The sequence below is a fragment of the Octopus bimaculoides genome, chromosome 6 (assembly GCF_046866305.1).
Source record: "Octopus bimaculoides isolate indiv1 chromosome 6, ASM4686630v1, whole genome shotgun sequence".
In the NCBI taxonomy this organism is placed as follows: Eukaryota; Metazoa; Mollusca; class Cephalopoda; order Octopoda; family Octopodidae; genus Octopus; species Octopus bimaculoides.
Genome location: NC_142933.1, coordinates 45,133,290 through 45,152,128, shown reverse-complemented (window position 1 = coordinate 45,152,128; position 18,839 = coordinate 45,133,290). Strand labels below are relative to the sequence as shown.

At 35.2% G+C, this 18,839-nt stretch overlaps 1 protein-coding gene across 11 annotated transcripts in view; it reads left to right on the top strand.

Annotated features, from left to right (window-relative positions):
• Positions 1 to 18,839, top strand: part of LOC106873829 (pleckstrin homology domain-containing family H member 2) — a 719,935-nt gene that overhangs the window by 393,052 nt on the left and 308,044 nt on the right. For all 11 annotated transcript variants that reach the window (XM_089353814.1, XM_089353811.1, XM_089353808.1 and 8 more), the window contains 2 exons: positions 1,131 to 1,259; positions 12,301 to 12,654. In XM_089353814.1, the coding sequence (XP_089209940.1) occupies positions 1,131 to 1,259; positions 12,301 to 12,654 (483 nt within the window). The remainder of the gene's footprint in view (positions 1 to 1,130; positions 1,260 to 12,300; positions 12,655 to 18,839) is intronic.

Here is an 18,839-nt window from a genome sequence, read left to right as displayed (position 1 = left end):
ACGAGTAAGAGGTAAAAAAACAAAAGATAGGAAAGTATTGAACATGAATTTTAGCAATTGAGTGAGAAATTGGTGCTAGATTGTTGTAGCCAGCGGGAAGAACAGTAGCAGAACAAGATGAAACAAATGTTTACTTCCTCAACGGACATTTGGCAAATTACAACAATCTACAGAGAAAGTTTGAGCTTAAAGATTGCCAAAGGCAAGCTAAAACAGTAAGAGTAACATAACAGAAATATTGAAACTCAAGTTTCTAGTCTTTTCATCATCATCAACATCATTTAATGTCCGTTTTCCAATCTGATTTGGCATGGTTTCCATAGCTGGATGTCCTTCCTAATGCCAACCACTCAAAGAGTGTAGTGGGTGCTTTTTACATACCACCAGCACAGGTGCCAGTTATGTGACACTATAATTTGACTTGGTTTGACAGGTCTTCTCAAGCATGGCATATTGCCAAAGGTCTTTTCCTTGTTTACAAATTTTATTAACTAAGACAAAGTTCAAGCAAGCAAGAAACCCATTAGAACTCTTCTCCTTTTACCATTCAGATTGCTCAGTCAAATTTAATGCCTATTTATTCAGGTTGTTTTGAATTAATCATGTATGATCTCCATAGCTTTGAAATGTTGATGACAAGATTGTTTATTTTTAAAATGTCATTTTACAGTAGGTACAGGGGACCAGATCTGACCAGTTTGAACATAAAACAGGCTAAGTATTTGGGCCAGATATGGCTGGTTTAAATGCTAAAGGGTTATGGTATGAATTTAAATGGTTTGATATTCAACCCTATCATGCCATATTCCTGCTACAGTGGGAATAGGTTAAGCATCATCTCTCCCAGATTTCTTGTAAAGCAGTAATAAATGATACATAGAGAAAAAGAAAATGCAGCCGATTCTGTCCATTAGTTTGTCTGTAACCATTTCTCTTGAGCTGTAGATGCAACTGTTTATTTCTTTCCTTTGCTTGGAATCCCAAGTGGAGGGTAAACTTAGATACAGGGGCCCAGGTCTGACAGGGTTAAACAGTTTGTGGTGATCACTACTAAAATAGTAAATTTTAATTAGTATCACATATATGTATTTACTGCTAACATATAATTTCACTTTTTTTTTTTTTTACAGCTCGAAGAAGAAAAACACTCGCTGATTCTTGAAAATAGTTTATTACGAGAACAACTACATGTTTTCAGGGACCGGTACAACTGCCTGCAATCATTCCAAGGTCATTCATTATATCGAGACAGCTTGCAGGTATTTTATATCTCATATTTATATCACAATTAGTGATCACTAGTGTCATTTGCCAAGAGTTTCCAAGTCACCAATTAATTATTGATTAACTACTTGTTCTGACATTGAGAGTGACAAGGAAGTGTCAGTAAACTGGTGCAAAACGAATATGGCAAGGGACTTCTTTTGAAAAACCTCTCATTGATGTTAGCATCCTTTGCTGATATATTTTGGAGAATGATGTCTACATGTTTGTGTGTAGCTAGGTATTTTACATATCTCTATCTTTTTTTATCCACACTTAAACATAGACATTATGTTAGAACAGATTATACAGTGGTAAATACCATGAGAGAACTGGACATAAACAAGAGTGTATTTTGCACCAAATGCCAATATGAGAGTTTCTCTCATGGCATCTACCACAGTATAGTTTGTTCTAATAGAACAACCACTTTTTTTAAGTGGGGATAATTATTAAATCTTGATATTAATAGTGGCTCTGCTTCTTTAAGGTGGCAAGCTTGGCAGAATCATTAGCATGCTGGGCAAAATGCTTAGTGGTATTTTGCTTGTTGCTATGTTGTGAGTTCAAATTCCGCCATGGTCGACTTTACCTTTCATCCTTTTGAGGTCAATGTGATTGACTAGTCCCATCCACCAATTTCAGGACTTGTGCCTCTAGTAGAAAGGATATTAATACTGCCCCTGTTGCTAATATATATTATTTCTCTTTCTCCTATCTTCCATTTGTCAAACAAAATGTGCCTTGTGTGTGTGTGTGTATCCGTCCAAATATGTTTATATAAATCTTTTACACACATGTGCACACACACATACACGCGCACACACACACACACACACACTTCCATAGAGTTTCTGTCCATTAAATTCTACTCTTCCTGGACCAGGCAACGCGTTGTGTTCTTGAACAAAACACTTCATTTCACGTTGCTCCAGTCCACTCAGCTGGCAAAAATGAGTAACGCTGCAATGGACTGGCGTCCTGTCCAGCTGGGAAACACATACGCCATTGAAACCGGGAAACTGGGCCCATGAGCCTGGCAAGGCTTTAAAAGGGTGCATTTATTTTATTTATTTTAAATTCTACTCTTAAAGTAATGATCAATGCTATAATAGAAGCCATTTGCTCAATGTGTCACACAGTACATATTGAACTCAGAACCATGTGGTTGTGAAGCAAACTTCTTAATCACCCAGCCATGCCTGGACCTGTTTCTGCTAATGATTGTCATATGAGAAGTAGCACCTCGTGCACACACACATGCATGCGCGTGCACACACACACAAACAAAAGTAATGTTATTTTATAAGAAAAGAGATAGTTATTTTTATCAAGAAATTGAATGTCACTATAGAAACTAACCTTGTTTAGCCAGGATATTATCTTTTGAATAGTTAAACAGAGTTTTAAAATATTGTAACTCATTAGACATCACTATCAACTAATAGACCTTGTATTAAAAATTGAAGATGCTAATCTAGAAAGATAAATCGACCTCTCTGTCCTGTCTTAATTTAGACAGCAAGATGTAATAACCAAGTGTCTTGGTAAAATAAGTTGCAGAGGGAAGCCTCTACATGGTCATTCAATTTGTTAGAAATAGCAACCAAATTTTCTTCCGATTTGGTCCATCATACCATCTTGGAAAATGTAATTGCACATTGGACAATATAGTCTTGGATATAAAAATAAACAAGATACCCAATGTTGGAACATCTTTGATCATTGGCTTGCTAAACAACAGCAATAAACTTGACACATGCTTTGTCTCCCACTTTACAACTTTACACTCAGAAGGATGTCTCTCACTGTATAGTGTTTAGGCAAGTTTTTGTTTCTGTATAGTGTTTATGCAGTTTTTATTTTCTGTTTTGTGTTTTGGTGGATATCAAACCTTTCTTTTGTTACATCAGCATCTCCATTGTTGTTATGTTCACTTTTCCATTCTCACATGCATCATATGGAATTTGTTGAAGTTGATTTTCTATCGTCAGATGCTCTTTCTATCACCAACCACGACCTGTTTCCAAGTAGTGTAATATTTTTCAATAATCAGAGATGTTTTCACAGATGATTATAAATGACAGACATTAGTTGCATGATGGTGACACTTATTTACAACTATCAGGTGATGTCAAAGCAAGAAGACTGTAACACACACACACACACACACACACACACACACACACACACACACACACACACAAAGTTATGCTAGAAGATAATAATTGCCAAAGGTGCCATTCAGTGGGACTGAACCTGAAACCATGTGGTGGGGAAGCAAACTTCTTACCACACAATCACTATCTTTATCCAAATGAAAACCACTTCTTAATTTTATTGTTCTTATATTTTGTTAAACTCTTCTTATCTCTAGCCACACTCCTCTCCACACACAGAGGAAGATATAGTGATAATACTTAGTGATATTATCACTATATTTTGCCCAAAATCTAATTAGATGAAATTAAATAGTTAAAGTTATTGTTCTATGTATGAAGAACTTAAAGATATTTTAACCCCTTAGTTAAAATATGTTGCCTTCCTGGCACTTGTGCTGGTGGTGCGTGTAAAGACATTTGAGTGAGATCATTGCCAGTACCGCCGGACTGGCTCCTGTGCAGGTGGCACGTAAAATACACCACTTTGAGCATGGCCATTACCAATACCGCCTGACTGGCCTTCGTGCTGGTGGCACGTAAAAACATCTACTACACTCTCGGAGTGGTTGGTGTTAGGAAGGGCATCCAGCTGTAGAAACTCTGCCAAATCAGATTGGAGCCTAGTGTAGTCATCTGGTTCACCAGTCCTCAGTCAAATCGTCCAACCCATGCTAGTATAGAAAGCAGACGTTAAACGATGAACAAACGAATGACACTGCTTTTGTTTCTATTAATTTTTAAAATAATGAAGAATTTAGTAAAACAAAATTTTAATCTGGTGTTTGGAACACAAAAAAGGTTTTAAATTAGATCACTTAAAATAGTAAATTCATATCATTGAACCAATGTCATATACAGGTAGATTGGTATCAAGTTAAAATATATGGAGAAGATTTTACAATTTTAATACAGCAAAAAAGGAATTTTTAATTTAAATAAAAAAAATCAGACAGCTTAAATAATTATCCATCTAGATTAAACATTTGAAGATCACGTCTTTCGACTATATTGGAGTTGAAGCTTAGAATACTGACATTGGAATTTTAATCAATCATCTACCAGATGTTGATGATATAAATATTGGTGACATACAAACAAAAAGTATCATGAAATTACTCAATATCATTGTATAGATTTGCTGTGTCTATTAAATTTACCATATCATTTTGGATTCTGTGTGTTTATTTCACTTAGCATATCATTGTAGGCTGACTATGTTTTCTTAACTTACAGTCTTTAACCCTTTAGCTATATCTGGCCTAGATATTCTACCTATTTTAGTGCAATGTTATTACCAGTTCAAATATGCCAATGGCACATTCTGACTTGTAGACAAGCAATTCACTGTGTTTTGTGATGGAGGAAATTTCTTTCTGTAGACAAACAGTGTAAATACATCTAAATCAGCTCACTGTGCCACCAATCAGTTCCTGTGACTGAAGTGGAGATAACCACTCTGAATGTTTGCATCTCAGTCTGGATAGATGCCACTGCCAGCATTTATATACATCACTGCTTAGCATTCCCACCCAACAATCTACCTATTTTATATTCAAACAGCCAGATCCAGCATTTCACACCTACCCTACAATGTTGTTCCAACCCCCCCTCCCTCCCAATAATAATAGTAATCACATCATTGAAATCTCAAAGCTACAAGATAATGCATGATAATTCAAAACAATGTGAATAGATAAGCATTACATCTGACAGAATAATCTGAGGCCTAAAGGGTTAATGGACTTAAGACAATAAGGAAATCTCTATATAGTCCTTGAAACTTTTAAAAGTAACCACCAAATCTACAAATCACACCTTACTATGTTAAGGAGGGGATGTCACATTTGATAATGTAGTTCTAGATACAGTGTCTCAAAAAAAAAAAAAAAAAATTGGATTGTCATGACTGGAATTACTTTGATCATAAATCTACATAATCAGGACTGACTTGGTGTTAAAAAAACAACAACAAAGAATAACCAATAAGTTATACAATGACATGATGCTTTTATTGTTGCCTTACCTCAGAACTAATGAGTCTGAACAAATTATTGTTCACTTCCAGTTAACTATATTATTTCAACGTTACCTTGTTAAACATGTACACTTCTACACACAAGCTTTTTGTGATAAGATTCTGTTTTCTCATGTAAAGCACCCAAGTGTTCAGTATGTCATTGTACACAAGTAGGTTACATGCCAGATTGATGAGTGAGGGCTGCAAAAAGTATAAAAAAACGGTGTAATATATATATATATATATATATATATATATATATGCAATTATTTTAAGGAAGAAAGTTTAAACAAGACTCCACATTAATTGCGAATTAGCTAATTTCAAGACTAAGATCTTAGATAGATTTTCTATCTTCAGCGCAATATATGTGTTATAAACCCAAACTGGAATATCTAAATTTAAAAGGTTATAATCAACTAAAAATACAGCAATCTCAATACAAACAAAGATTACTAAATTGTAAGCAAAACCAAACTTCAGCACAATAACAGTTTTATGCAGCAAGTTGCTACAGTCTTGACTAACTAAAAACCAACACTGAACACATTGTGCCGCAAACAGAATAGAACTCTATGCAGCTGCACTGCAAGCAAATAACAGCAATTGAGACAATCAAAATCACGTGATCAAAACTAAAATCACAACATTTTCCCCCTCTAAAGAAAAAGAACAATTAACCAACAAAATGCAAAATACAAACATAACCATGAGCCAACAACGTAATGATGTGGCATTTCATAAGCGTAACACATTATCAATCAGAAATTTAACCTATCAGGAAATTTTTTTTTGTTCTGGATGAATGCCAGTGCAAAGTAGTTTCAGGTTCTGGTTCTTGAGCTGGTGTAGGTGGGACAGAATCAGTCATGGTATCAGAAAAACCACCACGGTGCTCATGCATTTGAGTAGGATCAGTGTCAGCAACATCGGTTTGATCCCTACTTAACTGATACTCACTCCTCAGTCATTTTGCCAGTAGGAGCTAAATCTCTAATGGACACAGTACTTTCACATCCATCTGGGTACTGCACCCTCCCATGGTTAGGGTTAATTTGCACCAATTGGGCTTCATCTACTAATAGATCATACTTATTGCATACATGTTGTTTAACAAACACTTTGTCAGGTCCTTGCATTAACCAAGTAGGAACAGAAACACCACACATAGAACATCTGGGAAATTTAAAGAATCTCTCATGCGGGGTCTCATTAGTTGTTGTGCATAATAATGAATGTTGTGAATGCAAAACTTCTGGAAGCACAACTTCCCATTGAGAAACTGGTAAATTTCTGCTATGTAAGGCCAATTTAATGGAATTCCATATTACTCCATTATACCTTTCACATTCAGCATTTCCATGAGAATTGTACACCATAGAATGAGTAATCTATATACCCCTATCGTACAGAAATTGTTTAAGTTCTTTAGATACAAAACATTTAGCATTATCACTATGAATAACTGCAGAAAATTTGAAAAGATTAAACAAAACCTTCAAATTACTAATAACGGAATGAGCACTAGTATCAGTGCATGGAAAAATAAATGAAGAACATGAATACTCTTCCACAACAGTTAAAAAATAATGGTTCTTTGATACTGAAGGTGTGGAGGCGCAATGGCCCAGTGGTTAGGGCAGTGGACTCGCAGTCGGAGGATCGCGGTTTCGATTACCAGACCGGGCGTTGTGAGTGTTTATTGAGCGAAAACACCTAAAGCTCCATGAGACTCCAACAGGGGATGGTGGTGACCCCTGTTGTACTCCTTTGCCTCAACTTTCTCTCACTTTTTCTTCCTGTTTCTTGAGTAACACTGCGATGGACTGGCATCTCGTCCAGCTGGGGAGGAACACATACACCACTAAAACTGGGAAACTGGGCCCATGAGCCTGGCTAGGCTTTAAAAGGGCACATAGATAGATAGATACTGAAGGTAGGGGTCCTTTAAAATCAACACTCAATCTTTCAAAGGCTTGAGTAGATTTAATTACTGATGAAACAGAGGTTTTAGTAAAGTGAGGCTTCAACTCACAACATTACACAATTGTTAGTTATATGATTTACACCATCTACAGAGTATAGTAAATTCTAGACTTTAATATAATGAAATAATCGTGTGATCCCAGGATGACACAGTACTGCATAAACACAGTACAGTTCATTATCAGTCGTAGCTGTGCAATATGTATATGATAAAGCATCTGATGCAACATTAAACTTACCTTGGTGGTAAATATCAAATTTATACTGGGCTAGTTTGATTCACCAACGTATTATCTTTTCATTTTTAGGTCTACTGTACTTTTGACAATTAAACATAAAAGCAACACTGTTTTGATCACTTATTAGTGTGAAGTTACATTCAAAAAGAAAATGAGACCATTTTCTCACAGATTCTACAATCGCCATCGCCTCTTTTTCAATACAAGAATAACAACGCTCACTTGGGTTGAGAGTTCTTCAAAAAAATGCAACTGGCTTTCCATTTTGGTGTAAAATGCCAGATATAGCTAACTCCGATGCATCTGTTTCTATTGAGAAAGGAAGACTTTCATCAACCGTTTTTAAGGTAGCATTTGTTAAATCATCTCGTAAAGCTTTTAAATTTGACAAGGCTTGTTCACTCAAAGGAAAATATTTAGTATCAACCAACGGTTTTATCTTTTCAGAGAATTTTGGAATCCATTTGGAATAATATGCAAATAGACCAACAATTCAACTCACTGTTTTGTGGGTACTAGGAATAGGTAGTTCCAACAAGGGTTTTACCTGGTCAGGGTCAGGCTTCAAGTTATCATTTTGAATTTCATAGCCAAGCAATCGAATCAGTGTAGCGCTGTAAATGCATTTGGCATCATTAAAAGTTATATTACAGTCTTTAGTAACTTGAAGAAAATGCTTTAAATTTTGATCATGTTCTTCCTTCGATTTACCACACACAGTTATGTTGTCGATATATGCAAAAGTAGCTCTACAATTATGGCTTTCAATTATATTAGCTATCACTCTCTGGAAACAGGGCACTGCATTTGTAAATCTGAAAGCAATATGTTTGCTTTGATATAATTTTCCCTGTGCTTTGAAAGGTCGACCTTCAACTGGAATCTCAACTTGATGATATGCACTTTAAAGATCCAGTGTGCTAAAATAATTAAATTGAGCTTTTTTTGTGACCATGTCATGCATATTTGGCAGTGGATATCCATCTAATTGTGTAAACTTATTTATAGTCTCACTATAATCAATACACAGTCTCTTGTGATGATTTTCTCCTGATATTACCAATACCTGGACTCTCCAGGGTGAGACACTGGGTTCAATTACCTGTTCTGCCAGATCGTGGCTTATAGTATCAGCAATAAATTTTTCATTATTGGCGGACTGTCTTCTCAATTTTGTAACTTTGGGTTTACAGTCAGTTTAAATTTCAAACAACCTCAGTGTAATGCAATTGAGAGCTCCCAAATGTAACGGGGGCTTGTTGCCATCAAAAGTAATTTGTACATGTTGATGCTGTTTTAAGAAATTTTGTCCTAAAATTACATCTACAAACAAATTATCAAGTACCACCAACTTTACTTGCTCGTAAATTCTTCCTTGAAGTTCAATTGAACCCATACAAAAACCGTCGCTTTGGGAATGATTTCCATTGACAGCCATGTTAATTTCATTCCTTTCGGACTTCACCAATAATTTGGTTTTCTTTTTTTGCAAAGTCTTTGCTAATATGATTCATAGTTGAGCCGGTATCAATCAAAGCAAATGCTTTCCATACCATCAACTGTTATTGTATAATTAACTTTAGTAGCAGCTCCACCTTGATATAAAACCACGGCAAAGTTGCCATCAAGAGCTGCTGATATCTTATCAAAATTTTTGCGGTTACTTGACCAGCATTCTTGAGCAAAATGACCAAAATATCCACATTTGTTACACTTGCTCCACCTAGTGGGAAACTTAAACCTCAGATGAAAATCATTAGATCTGCAAAAGGGGCAGGACTTTTGCATTCATTTTATTGCTGCACAAGCTGTGTTTCAGTCAGGAATTGAGATTTTGTCTTCTTCACATGGAATAAATGTTGACGAACAGCTTCCCTGGCTATTTATATCAATATGACTGCTATTATACACTTCGGAATTCCTTTGAGCAACTTCCAGTGTGTGAGCTTGGTTAAATATTGCTTCTAAAGTTATCACCGTATCTTGAACATTTACTAAAAGTCTAAGGTGAGTTGAAGATGACGTTAATGCTGAGATAAATGCGTCACAAACAGCTTCATTGTTATGAGTCTCAGTGTCCACTGCTCTGTACCCGCAATCTTTAGTTAGTCATTTCAATTTCTGTAAATAGTCGTCAACAGATTGACTTGGTTCTTGTTGGCACGTCATTAAAAGGTGTCTTGCAAAAATAATGTTCAAGGGTTTCACGTACAGTCTCTCCAGAGTTTGAATTGCTTCTGCGTAATTCTCATATTCATTTATGAGTTCGTAAACATCTTTATCTAAGTGCGCTATTAAACACCTAATCTTGCTTTCATCAGTGAAAGGCAGTTCAGGTGGAAATGATTCTAAAAATTTTTTAAAGTTCTGAACCAATATTTCCATTCTTTTGAAGCTTGACTCGAACTTGGATCAGTGGTGAACAAATTTTGTTTTATAGATTTACTGTCTATTCTCTCTTTCTGGTTATTTTTAGTTGATTAAATTGTTATAAACCCAAACTGGAATATCTAAGTTTAAAAGGTTTTAATCAACAAAAAAATACAGCAATCTACAATACAAACAAAGATTGCTAAATTGTAAACGAAACCAAACTTCAGGACAATAACAGTTTTATGCAGCAAGTTGCTACAGTCTCGACTAACTATAAACCAACACTGAACATATCGTGCTGCAAACAGAATAGAACTCTGCGCAGCTGCACTGCAGGCAAATAACAGCAATCAAGACAATCAAAATCACGTGATCAAAACTAAAATCACAAAAATATATGAACTTATATTGTGGTGAAGATAGAAGAAAATCTATTTAAGATTTTAATCTTGAAATTAGCTAATTCACAATTAATGTGGTGTCTTTTTAAATATCTTCTCTGTAGCACAATTTCAATCGCATGTATTTATGGAGTTTGTTCAACCTCTTGATAAACTCCGACACTTGGGTCAATTCGTAATGCTCGGACATTGATTCTGTATGGAGGAGATAAGTGTTGTTTCAACTTTATCCCTATATATATATATATATATATATATATATATATATATATAACCTATACGAAAGTCATTATATTTAAACAAAGTATAAGCAACTTTTCAAGTGAGAATTTTGCTACTTTGATAACAGTTACAATACTTATTTTACCAAATATTTGGTTGATATTTAAATACACAAGTATATATATATATTTATATATATAATTATTAATTTAATATATAAATTGTTTATTTCCATGCTGACTATCATTAATGTGATTTTTATCCTTATTTTATGAGTGTATATATATATATATATTATATATATATATATTATATATATATATATATATAGTGATATTTTAAATTCTCAATCGCAGAATAATGCTAATAATATAGCCTGAACAGGATAAACTATCCCTATTTTGCAGAGAAAAGTGTAGGTGACTAGCTGTGAACTCGAACTCACATCCCCGTCATTACATGTGACGATGCTTTTGCCGATTAAGGTAAACTACCCACTACAAATTCCTCTGCAAATTAAGATATATAAATCTCGCTTTATGAGACGCTCTCAAAATATCACTTCTTTAACTTTCTAAAAAAGACATCTCAACGCTTCTAAAAGCAAGCTCCGCTTGTTTATTTACGTTTGTCGTAATTTGAATTTAATATATAAGAGCATCTCATAAAGCGAGATTTATATATCTTAATTTGCAGAGGAAATTGGGTAGTTTAGCTTAATCGGCAAAAGCATCGTCACATGTAATGACGGGGATGTGAGTTCGAGTCCACAGCTAGTGACCTACACTTTTATCTGCAAAATAGGGATAGTTTATCCTGTTCAGGCTATATTATTAGCATTATTCTGTGATTGAGAATTTAAAATATCACTTCTTTAACTTTCTAAAAAAGACATCTCAACGCTTCTAAAAGCAAGCTTCGCTTGTTTATTTACGTCTGTCATAATTTGAATTTAATATATATATATATATATATATATATATATATATATATATATATATATCAGTTAAGTTTCAGTTATAACATGATCATATTGTTAAGTATAAATACATTTGCATACATACACGTAGTAAAGTTGACCTTAGTGTATGAAAGAGAGAGAGAGAGGGTTTATACTTGAATCTGATTGATGGTACACGTGAAATGATGACAGAGGTACCTGTAATATCTCTCAGGTAGTTGGATATCTTCATATATCATCTAACTCAGTGGTTCTCAAGCTAATGAATATCAGCACCACAATTCCTCAAAAAAAAAAAAAAAACCCCTGAAATTTTTGGGATCTACTCTTCTTCATTTATAAGTAAACTAAATAGAATTTGTTATGTTTATGATTTTTTTGTAAGATTCTTCATGTGAAAACGTGTTGAAACAGATATTGTTATACTTGGGGGACAGTCTTTTTTTTCTTAGGTGTGGTGGAGGGATACTAATTATGTCTTTTATTGGCAAGAAAAATATGACTGTCCACAAGTATAACAATATAATAGAATTTTTGTTATCCACATAAATCTTCATCTTTTGCCTTCATGTTGGAAAAGATTAAGTTTTAAATGCATTTTCAATCTTCCCAGCACTCACTACCTCCATTTAAAAAACATTGGTCTCAACCATCTTCTGTTTTTTCTTTGCATTAGGATGAATCACGGCCTATGTCATTTACTGCCACTACTCCACCACCAATCAATGTGAAACGCAGGTCATCATCTCCAAATCTCGATGCTCTCAGTGACCCAAGCCACAACGTGATCTCAGAAAGCAGCAGTAGCCCAGAAGGGGAGCTAACTTCCCAAATATCAGAGGGTGACAGTGAAAACAGCATCGGTGAAATTGACCCAAGTGTCGGAGGTTATCAAGAGGTTGATCAGAACCACGAAAGTATCTATGAACCAAAGCGTGTCTTCTTGCCCCAAATTAAAATTGAAAGAAAATTTTTCACCGAACTTCAACAACTTGAATCATTAATAAATTCTGGCGGTACAAACGAACAGGTGAGTTAGAATTATTACAGGAAAATGGTCTAACATTCCTACTTTTTCTTCATTGTTGAACTCTGTGCGATAATCCCTACAGAATCAAATTTTCTCAAATAGTCCACTACCGAAATGCTGACCAGATTTGAACTTCTTTCTTTAGATCAGAACTACTGCACCCAATGGATTTATTATCATTATTATTATCATCATCATCATCATCATCATTATTATTATTATCATTATTATTATTATTATATGAAGGCGCATGGCCTAGTGGCTAGGGGTGCTGGACTCACAATCTTGTGATCGTGATTTCAATTCCAAGGTCAGGTAGTGCATTGTGTTCTTGAGCAAAGCACTTTGTCTCGTGTTGCTCTATGGTCACTTCAACACTTGACACATGGTACACAGTGCACCTGTTCAGACAATGTCGATTTGATCACTATAAACGAATCATTTGTACAAGTTGTTTGGCGAAAGCTGAACACTCATATGTCATCTTTGATGGGAGAATTCATCATCATTATTATTATTATTAATATTATCATTGTGTGAGAGACAATGCTTGCCATCAAAGTGGCATTGGGTACAAATATATAAGCCCAAATACCCATCATGATTACCTGTCTGATAAGGGTACACCAGGCACATGCTTCGCAACCATATGTGTGTGACATAGTGACCTGATACCAAGATAAACTGCACATAACCTTGCAGGTGGGACCCAGTTAGAATTTTCTTCCGGTCAAGTGACCCATCCCACTCAAAAGGTCCCTGAATAAGGGTTGTTTAAGGATAATGAAAAAAACTCATGTTTCCAGGGGTGAATTATACAAACCCTAAAGAATTACTCTTAACACATGGTTATGATGCTCCCCTACTACTCCTGCTTGTGATTAGAAATGCACATATCATCAACCACTAAGGGACATGCTCAAACTGGTTAAGCTCAAGCAAATCTCTGATTGAACAGATTCAAATCCTGCCTGGGTTGACTTCGCCTTTCATCCTTTTGGGGGTCGATGAAACAAGTACCAACTGAGCTCTGAAGTCAACATTATCGACTCCTCACAAAATTTCTGGCATTGTGCCTATAACAGAAAGGATTATTATTATTATTATTGAATTAGAGAGTAGTGCATGTCATCAAAGTGACACTGGGGTAAAATATATAAGCCCAAATACCCATCATGATTACCTGTCTGATAAGGGTACACCAGGTGCATGCATCACAACCATATGTATGCGACATGGTGATCTCATATCAAGATAAACAGTGCATGACCTTACAAGTGAAGCCCAGTTAGAATATTCTTCAGGTCAAGTGTCCCATCCCACCCAAAAGGTCCCTGAATAAGTGTAGTTTAAGGATGTTGAACAAAACACCTGTTTCTAAAGGTGAATTGTCCAAACTCCGAAGAATTCCTCTCAACGCTTGGCTATAATGCTGCCCACCTACTTCTGTTTGTGATTAGAGTTGCACATATCATAAGCCACTAAGGGATATGCTCAACTGGTTAAAGTCAAACAACTGACAAGAAAATCTGTGATATTGAGCAGAATATTTACTGTAGCCCATCTTTTATACCAAGACATAATAATGTACATGATAACACTTCCAATCAGTTAAGATGAGAAGCCATGAGAGCCACTACTTGGTACTGCATCAGGGCATTTATTATTATTATTATTATTACTACTATTATTATTATTATTATTATATTTGTGCCAAGAATGGCCCATGTGAATGGGCCTACTCTAAGTGTGTGCCTGTAGGCTGAATGGAATGAAGAGGAGAGGGGTGCCTTTGGTGTTAGGGAGTCCAAAGTGTGTGAGATTTCTTTGGTCACCTCTCGGTGGAACTCCCTTCTATTGGGAAGTATATTGTTGGTTTTAATCTCTTTGTTAATTGTTGTGTTGTTTTGCTGCTTACATGTTTAACCACACTGTCCCTCGTCTGTGTATTGTCTTTTATGTTTTGTGTTCGGCCCTGATGGCCAATAAATAATAATTGTCATCATTATCATCATCATTATTACTATTATTATTATTATTATTGTGGTGGTGATATTATGAACATGAGTTTTATTTTCAGTTTTCTTATGTAATAAATCTAAAATGCATAAAAGGATTTATGTGTGTTGATCTATTATTTCTCTTCCTCTCTCAGACATAGTCTCCTTTCTATATCTTTTGAAAAACACACACACACACACACACACACACACACACTCACTCTCACTGTGTCTCTCTCTCTTGTTTGTTCTTTCTTTCTTGCTCTATCTCAGAATCTTTATCACGTTTTTACAAAATATTTTTATTAGCTATTTCAGGTAGTAATTTTCAGCTTTGACTCGATATCACTTCAACTTTGATGTGACAGTAATCTTTATAGTATTGCTATTGCCCATAGATGTAATCTACAAGATTGTATGTTACACATTGAAATTTACTGATGTCTGATTTAGTTAGCCTATAAGTTTTAAGCTGTTGTCATTTCTTTTCCTCAGTCACGTTATATTTTCTTTTGCAATACTTTATTATGAAGTTTATCCTTGGAATTTTCTGTGAGTATATTCTCTCTAGTCGGAATAGAAGGAACAATGGCCATAGTAAGAAGAAGAAACCACATATCTGAATTAGTGGTTATAGCACATTGATGAGTATCTAGGGCTATAATTGAAAACATTTGTGTATATGTGTGTTTATTCCATACATACAAGCAGTATTCTAACATGGGTCTGGCTTAACCCCTTTGCATTCAGATTACTCTGTCAAATGTAAAGCTTATTTATTCACATTGTTTTGCATTAATCATGCATTATCTTGTAAACTTCAAGATTTTGATGATCTGATTGTTTATTTTTAGAATGAAATTGTAGGGTAAATGTGTGAGGCTTGGATCTGGCTGGTTTGAACATAAAACAAGTAGAATATTTGAGTCATATATATCTGGTTTAAGTGTTAAAGGGTTAAGTCATTGTCTTTAAGTGTTCCTACTGTCTATAAATTCTTGCTCATTTTCAAAAGTATTATCAAATAGTGATGTGAGTTAAATGCATATTCCAAATATGTTCTGGTGAATATGGAGGCAACAGGAGCATCAAAGTTATTCCTTTATTCTTTTACATGTTTCAGTCATTTGACTGCAGCCATGCTGGAGCACCACCTTAAAGGGTTTTAGTCAAACTAATAGATTGCAGGATTTATTCTTTGTAAGCCTAGTACTTATTCTATTGGTCTCTTTTCCCAAACCACCAAGTTACCGGGATGTAAACACACCAGCATCATTTGTCAAGCAATGGTGGGGGGACAAACACAGACACACATACACACACATTAATATACATACATACATACATACATACATATATATATATATATGTATATATATATATATATACGATGGGCTTCTTTCCGTTTCTACCTACCAAATCCACTTACAAGGTTTTAGTTGGTCTCAGGCTATAGTAAAAGACATCTGTCTAAGTTACCACACAGTGGGACTGAACCTGGAACCATATGGTTGGGAAGAAAGCTTCTTACCACATACCTATGCCTGTTTTTTTTTGTTTTTTTTTGTTTTTTTTTGCAGAACTGTATTATTATGAAACAAGATGTTGTTGAAAATCATGTACGTAATGATAGTAGTGCACTCACCAAGAAGCAGGAAATGCTAATAAATGAGGTTGCTGAAGAGATGAATGCATGGCCGAGAGAGGTACTAATGCTAGCAGACCCAACAGAGGGAGCTATTATTGAAATTGACAGCTACGTAGTTGAATGAGCATTAGCACTTTAGTATTTGAAACGGCCATATCCAGCCCAGATATTCCCCTTGTTTTATGTTCAAGCCAGCTAGATCTGGTTTCTCACACTTACCCTACAATGTCATTCTAAAAGTAAACGATCACATCTTTAAAATCTCAAAGGTATGAGATAATGCATGATAAATTCAAAGCAATGTGAATAAATAATCATTACATTTCACAGAATAATTTAAACACTAAAGGGTTAAGGATGTGAAAGCAAATTAATCAGTTGTTTGAAATCAGATGATGAAAATATCCAGTAAAATAAGACAGACAATGGTTAGTAGCATACTCAAACAGTATAACGAAGTATAATTTCTAGTGACTGACATAGCAGTGTCACCATGAATTACCACAAGAAAAGAAAAGATACACTAGAAAGAAATAACTCTAGAGATATCAAACTGATATGGAAACATTTTACAAAATTCTGTAGCACAACTAATTAGGAAAAGAATTAGTTTAGATGTAACAAAGTAAACATTTATCCTAAGATTGGATACCTTTGATGCTCTCTTTCTAGTATGTTAATTACAGAAAAAAGTTCTTAATAAAGAGCCATGCACTATACCTAGCATTTGTTGTCCTGGAAAAGCCTTTAGCAGGGCACCATGCTGTGTAATCTACCGGTCACTAAAACACCTAGGTGTAGAAAGAAAACGTTTTATGACAACTGTGCAAGCTGTGTACTGAGATTGTGCTAGCAAAGTATGGAGTTGACAATGTGTTTAGCATATAGGGAGATTTTCATCAGGGTTCAATTCTCTGTTGATCATTAGTCCTTCAGGCCAATAAAAGAGTTCAAAAGCTGCTGTTGATGGGAACTCACATAGTTGAGCTGAGTCAAATCAGCCTTGATCAAGTAGGCCTAGGATTAAATACATTCCAGCATGATCATCTCATTTTTTTTTTTAGTAGTCTCAGTGTATATGGCACTCTGTTGGTTACGACAACAAGGGTTTCAGTTGATCCAATCATTGGAACAGCCTACTCATAAAATCAACATGCATGTGGCTGAGCACTCCATGGACATGTGTACCCTTAATGTAGTTCTCTGGGAGATTCAACATGACAGAGTATGACAAGGCTGGCCCTTTGAAATACAGGTACAACTCATTTTGCCAGCTGACTGGACTGGAGCAACGTGAAATGAAGTGTCTTGCTCAAGGACACAACATGTTGCCAGGAATCGAACTCATGACCTTGGAATTGTGATCTGAATGCCATAACCACTAAGCCATGTGCCTTCACTACAGTGTCTATATAACAACATTATATAATGTATCCTTACCTTCTTTTAAAAAAGGTAGAATGTGATACAAGGAAAATTTGGCTGTTGTTTCTAGCAGGTCAAGCAATTAGGTTTCCTTTAGTAGAAGTAGCAGCAGTTGTGGTGGTAGTGGGGTGGGGATGTTGTTTTGGTAAAGTGATGATTTTGGAAGTGATGAAAACAATTTTATCCAATTCAATGGGAATAGTTTCTATGCCTCTGACTTCTCTAAAAATGAAAAGGTAAAAGAAAAGACCCCAAAAAATCCAACCTGTTAAAAATCACGTCTTCAATTCCTCAGTGTAAATATCCTTTTTTCTTCCTTATAACAACCATTGACCATCATCCACATTTATTTCATCTTCTAAATCACTTCTTCCTTTCTTTCAAATGTTGTTGGGCTTTCAGCCTCATCAGTCTTGCTTATCTACATCTTTCTTTTCCTTCTTTCTCTCTCTCATTGCATCTCACTTTCACTTTCCTTAATGTCTCTCTCTCTCTCTTTCTCTGTGTATTCCCTTCATTATTTACATTCAGTTCGTTATCGTCTCATTGTATACACAAAAGCTCGTTTATTCACACCATTTCACTTCATTATCACAAAGTGCTAACTAGGCTCTTCATTATAGCATGTACTTCACCTTAATGAAATTCTAATTATCCACATTATCTGTTTTCTAATTCTGGAAGAGAAACAACAACAACAAACACGACAACTTTCATTCAAATTATTAACGAATACTTCTCTCTTTGATTTTTTTGATTTTGTTTCAATATACTCTATAACCACAAATACACTTGTATATGTGTGTGTGTGTGTGTGCATATATATATATATATATATATATATATATATATGTGCGTGCATGCACACACACACACACACACACACACACACACACGATAATATAAGCAGCATGTGTGTGTGTATGTATCTTTTATCTTTTACTTGCTTCAGTCATTGGAATGTGGCCATACTGGGGCAACACTTTCAAAGGTTAGTCAAACAAATCAACCCCAGTACTTATTTTTTAAAGCTTGGTACTTATTCTATCAGTTTCCTTCACTGAACCTCTAAGTCACAGGAACGTAAACAAATCAACACCAAATGTCAAGGT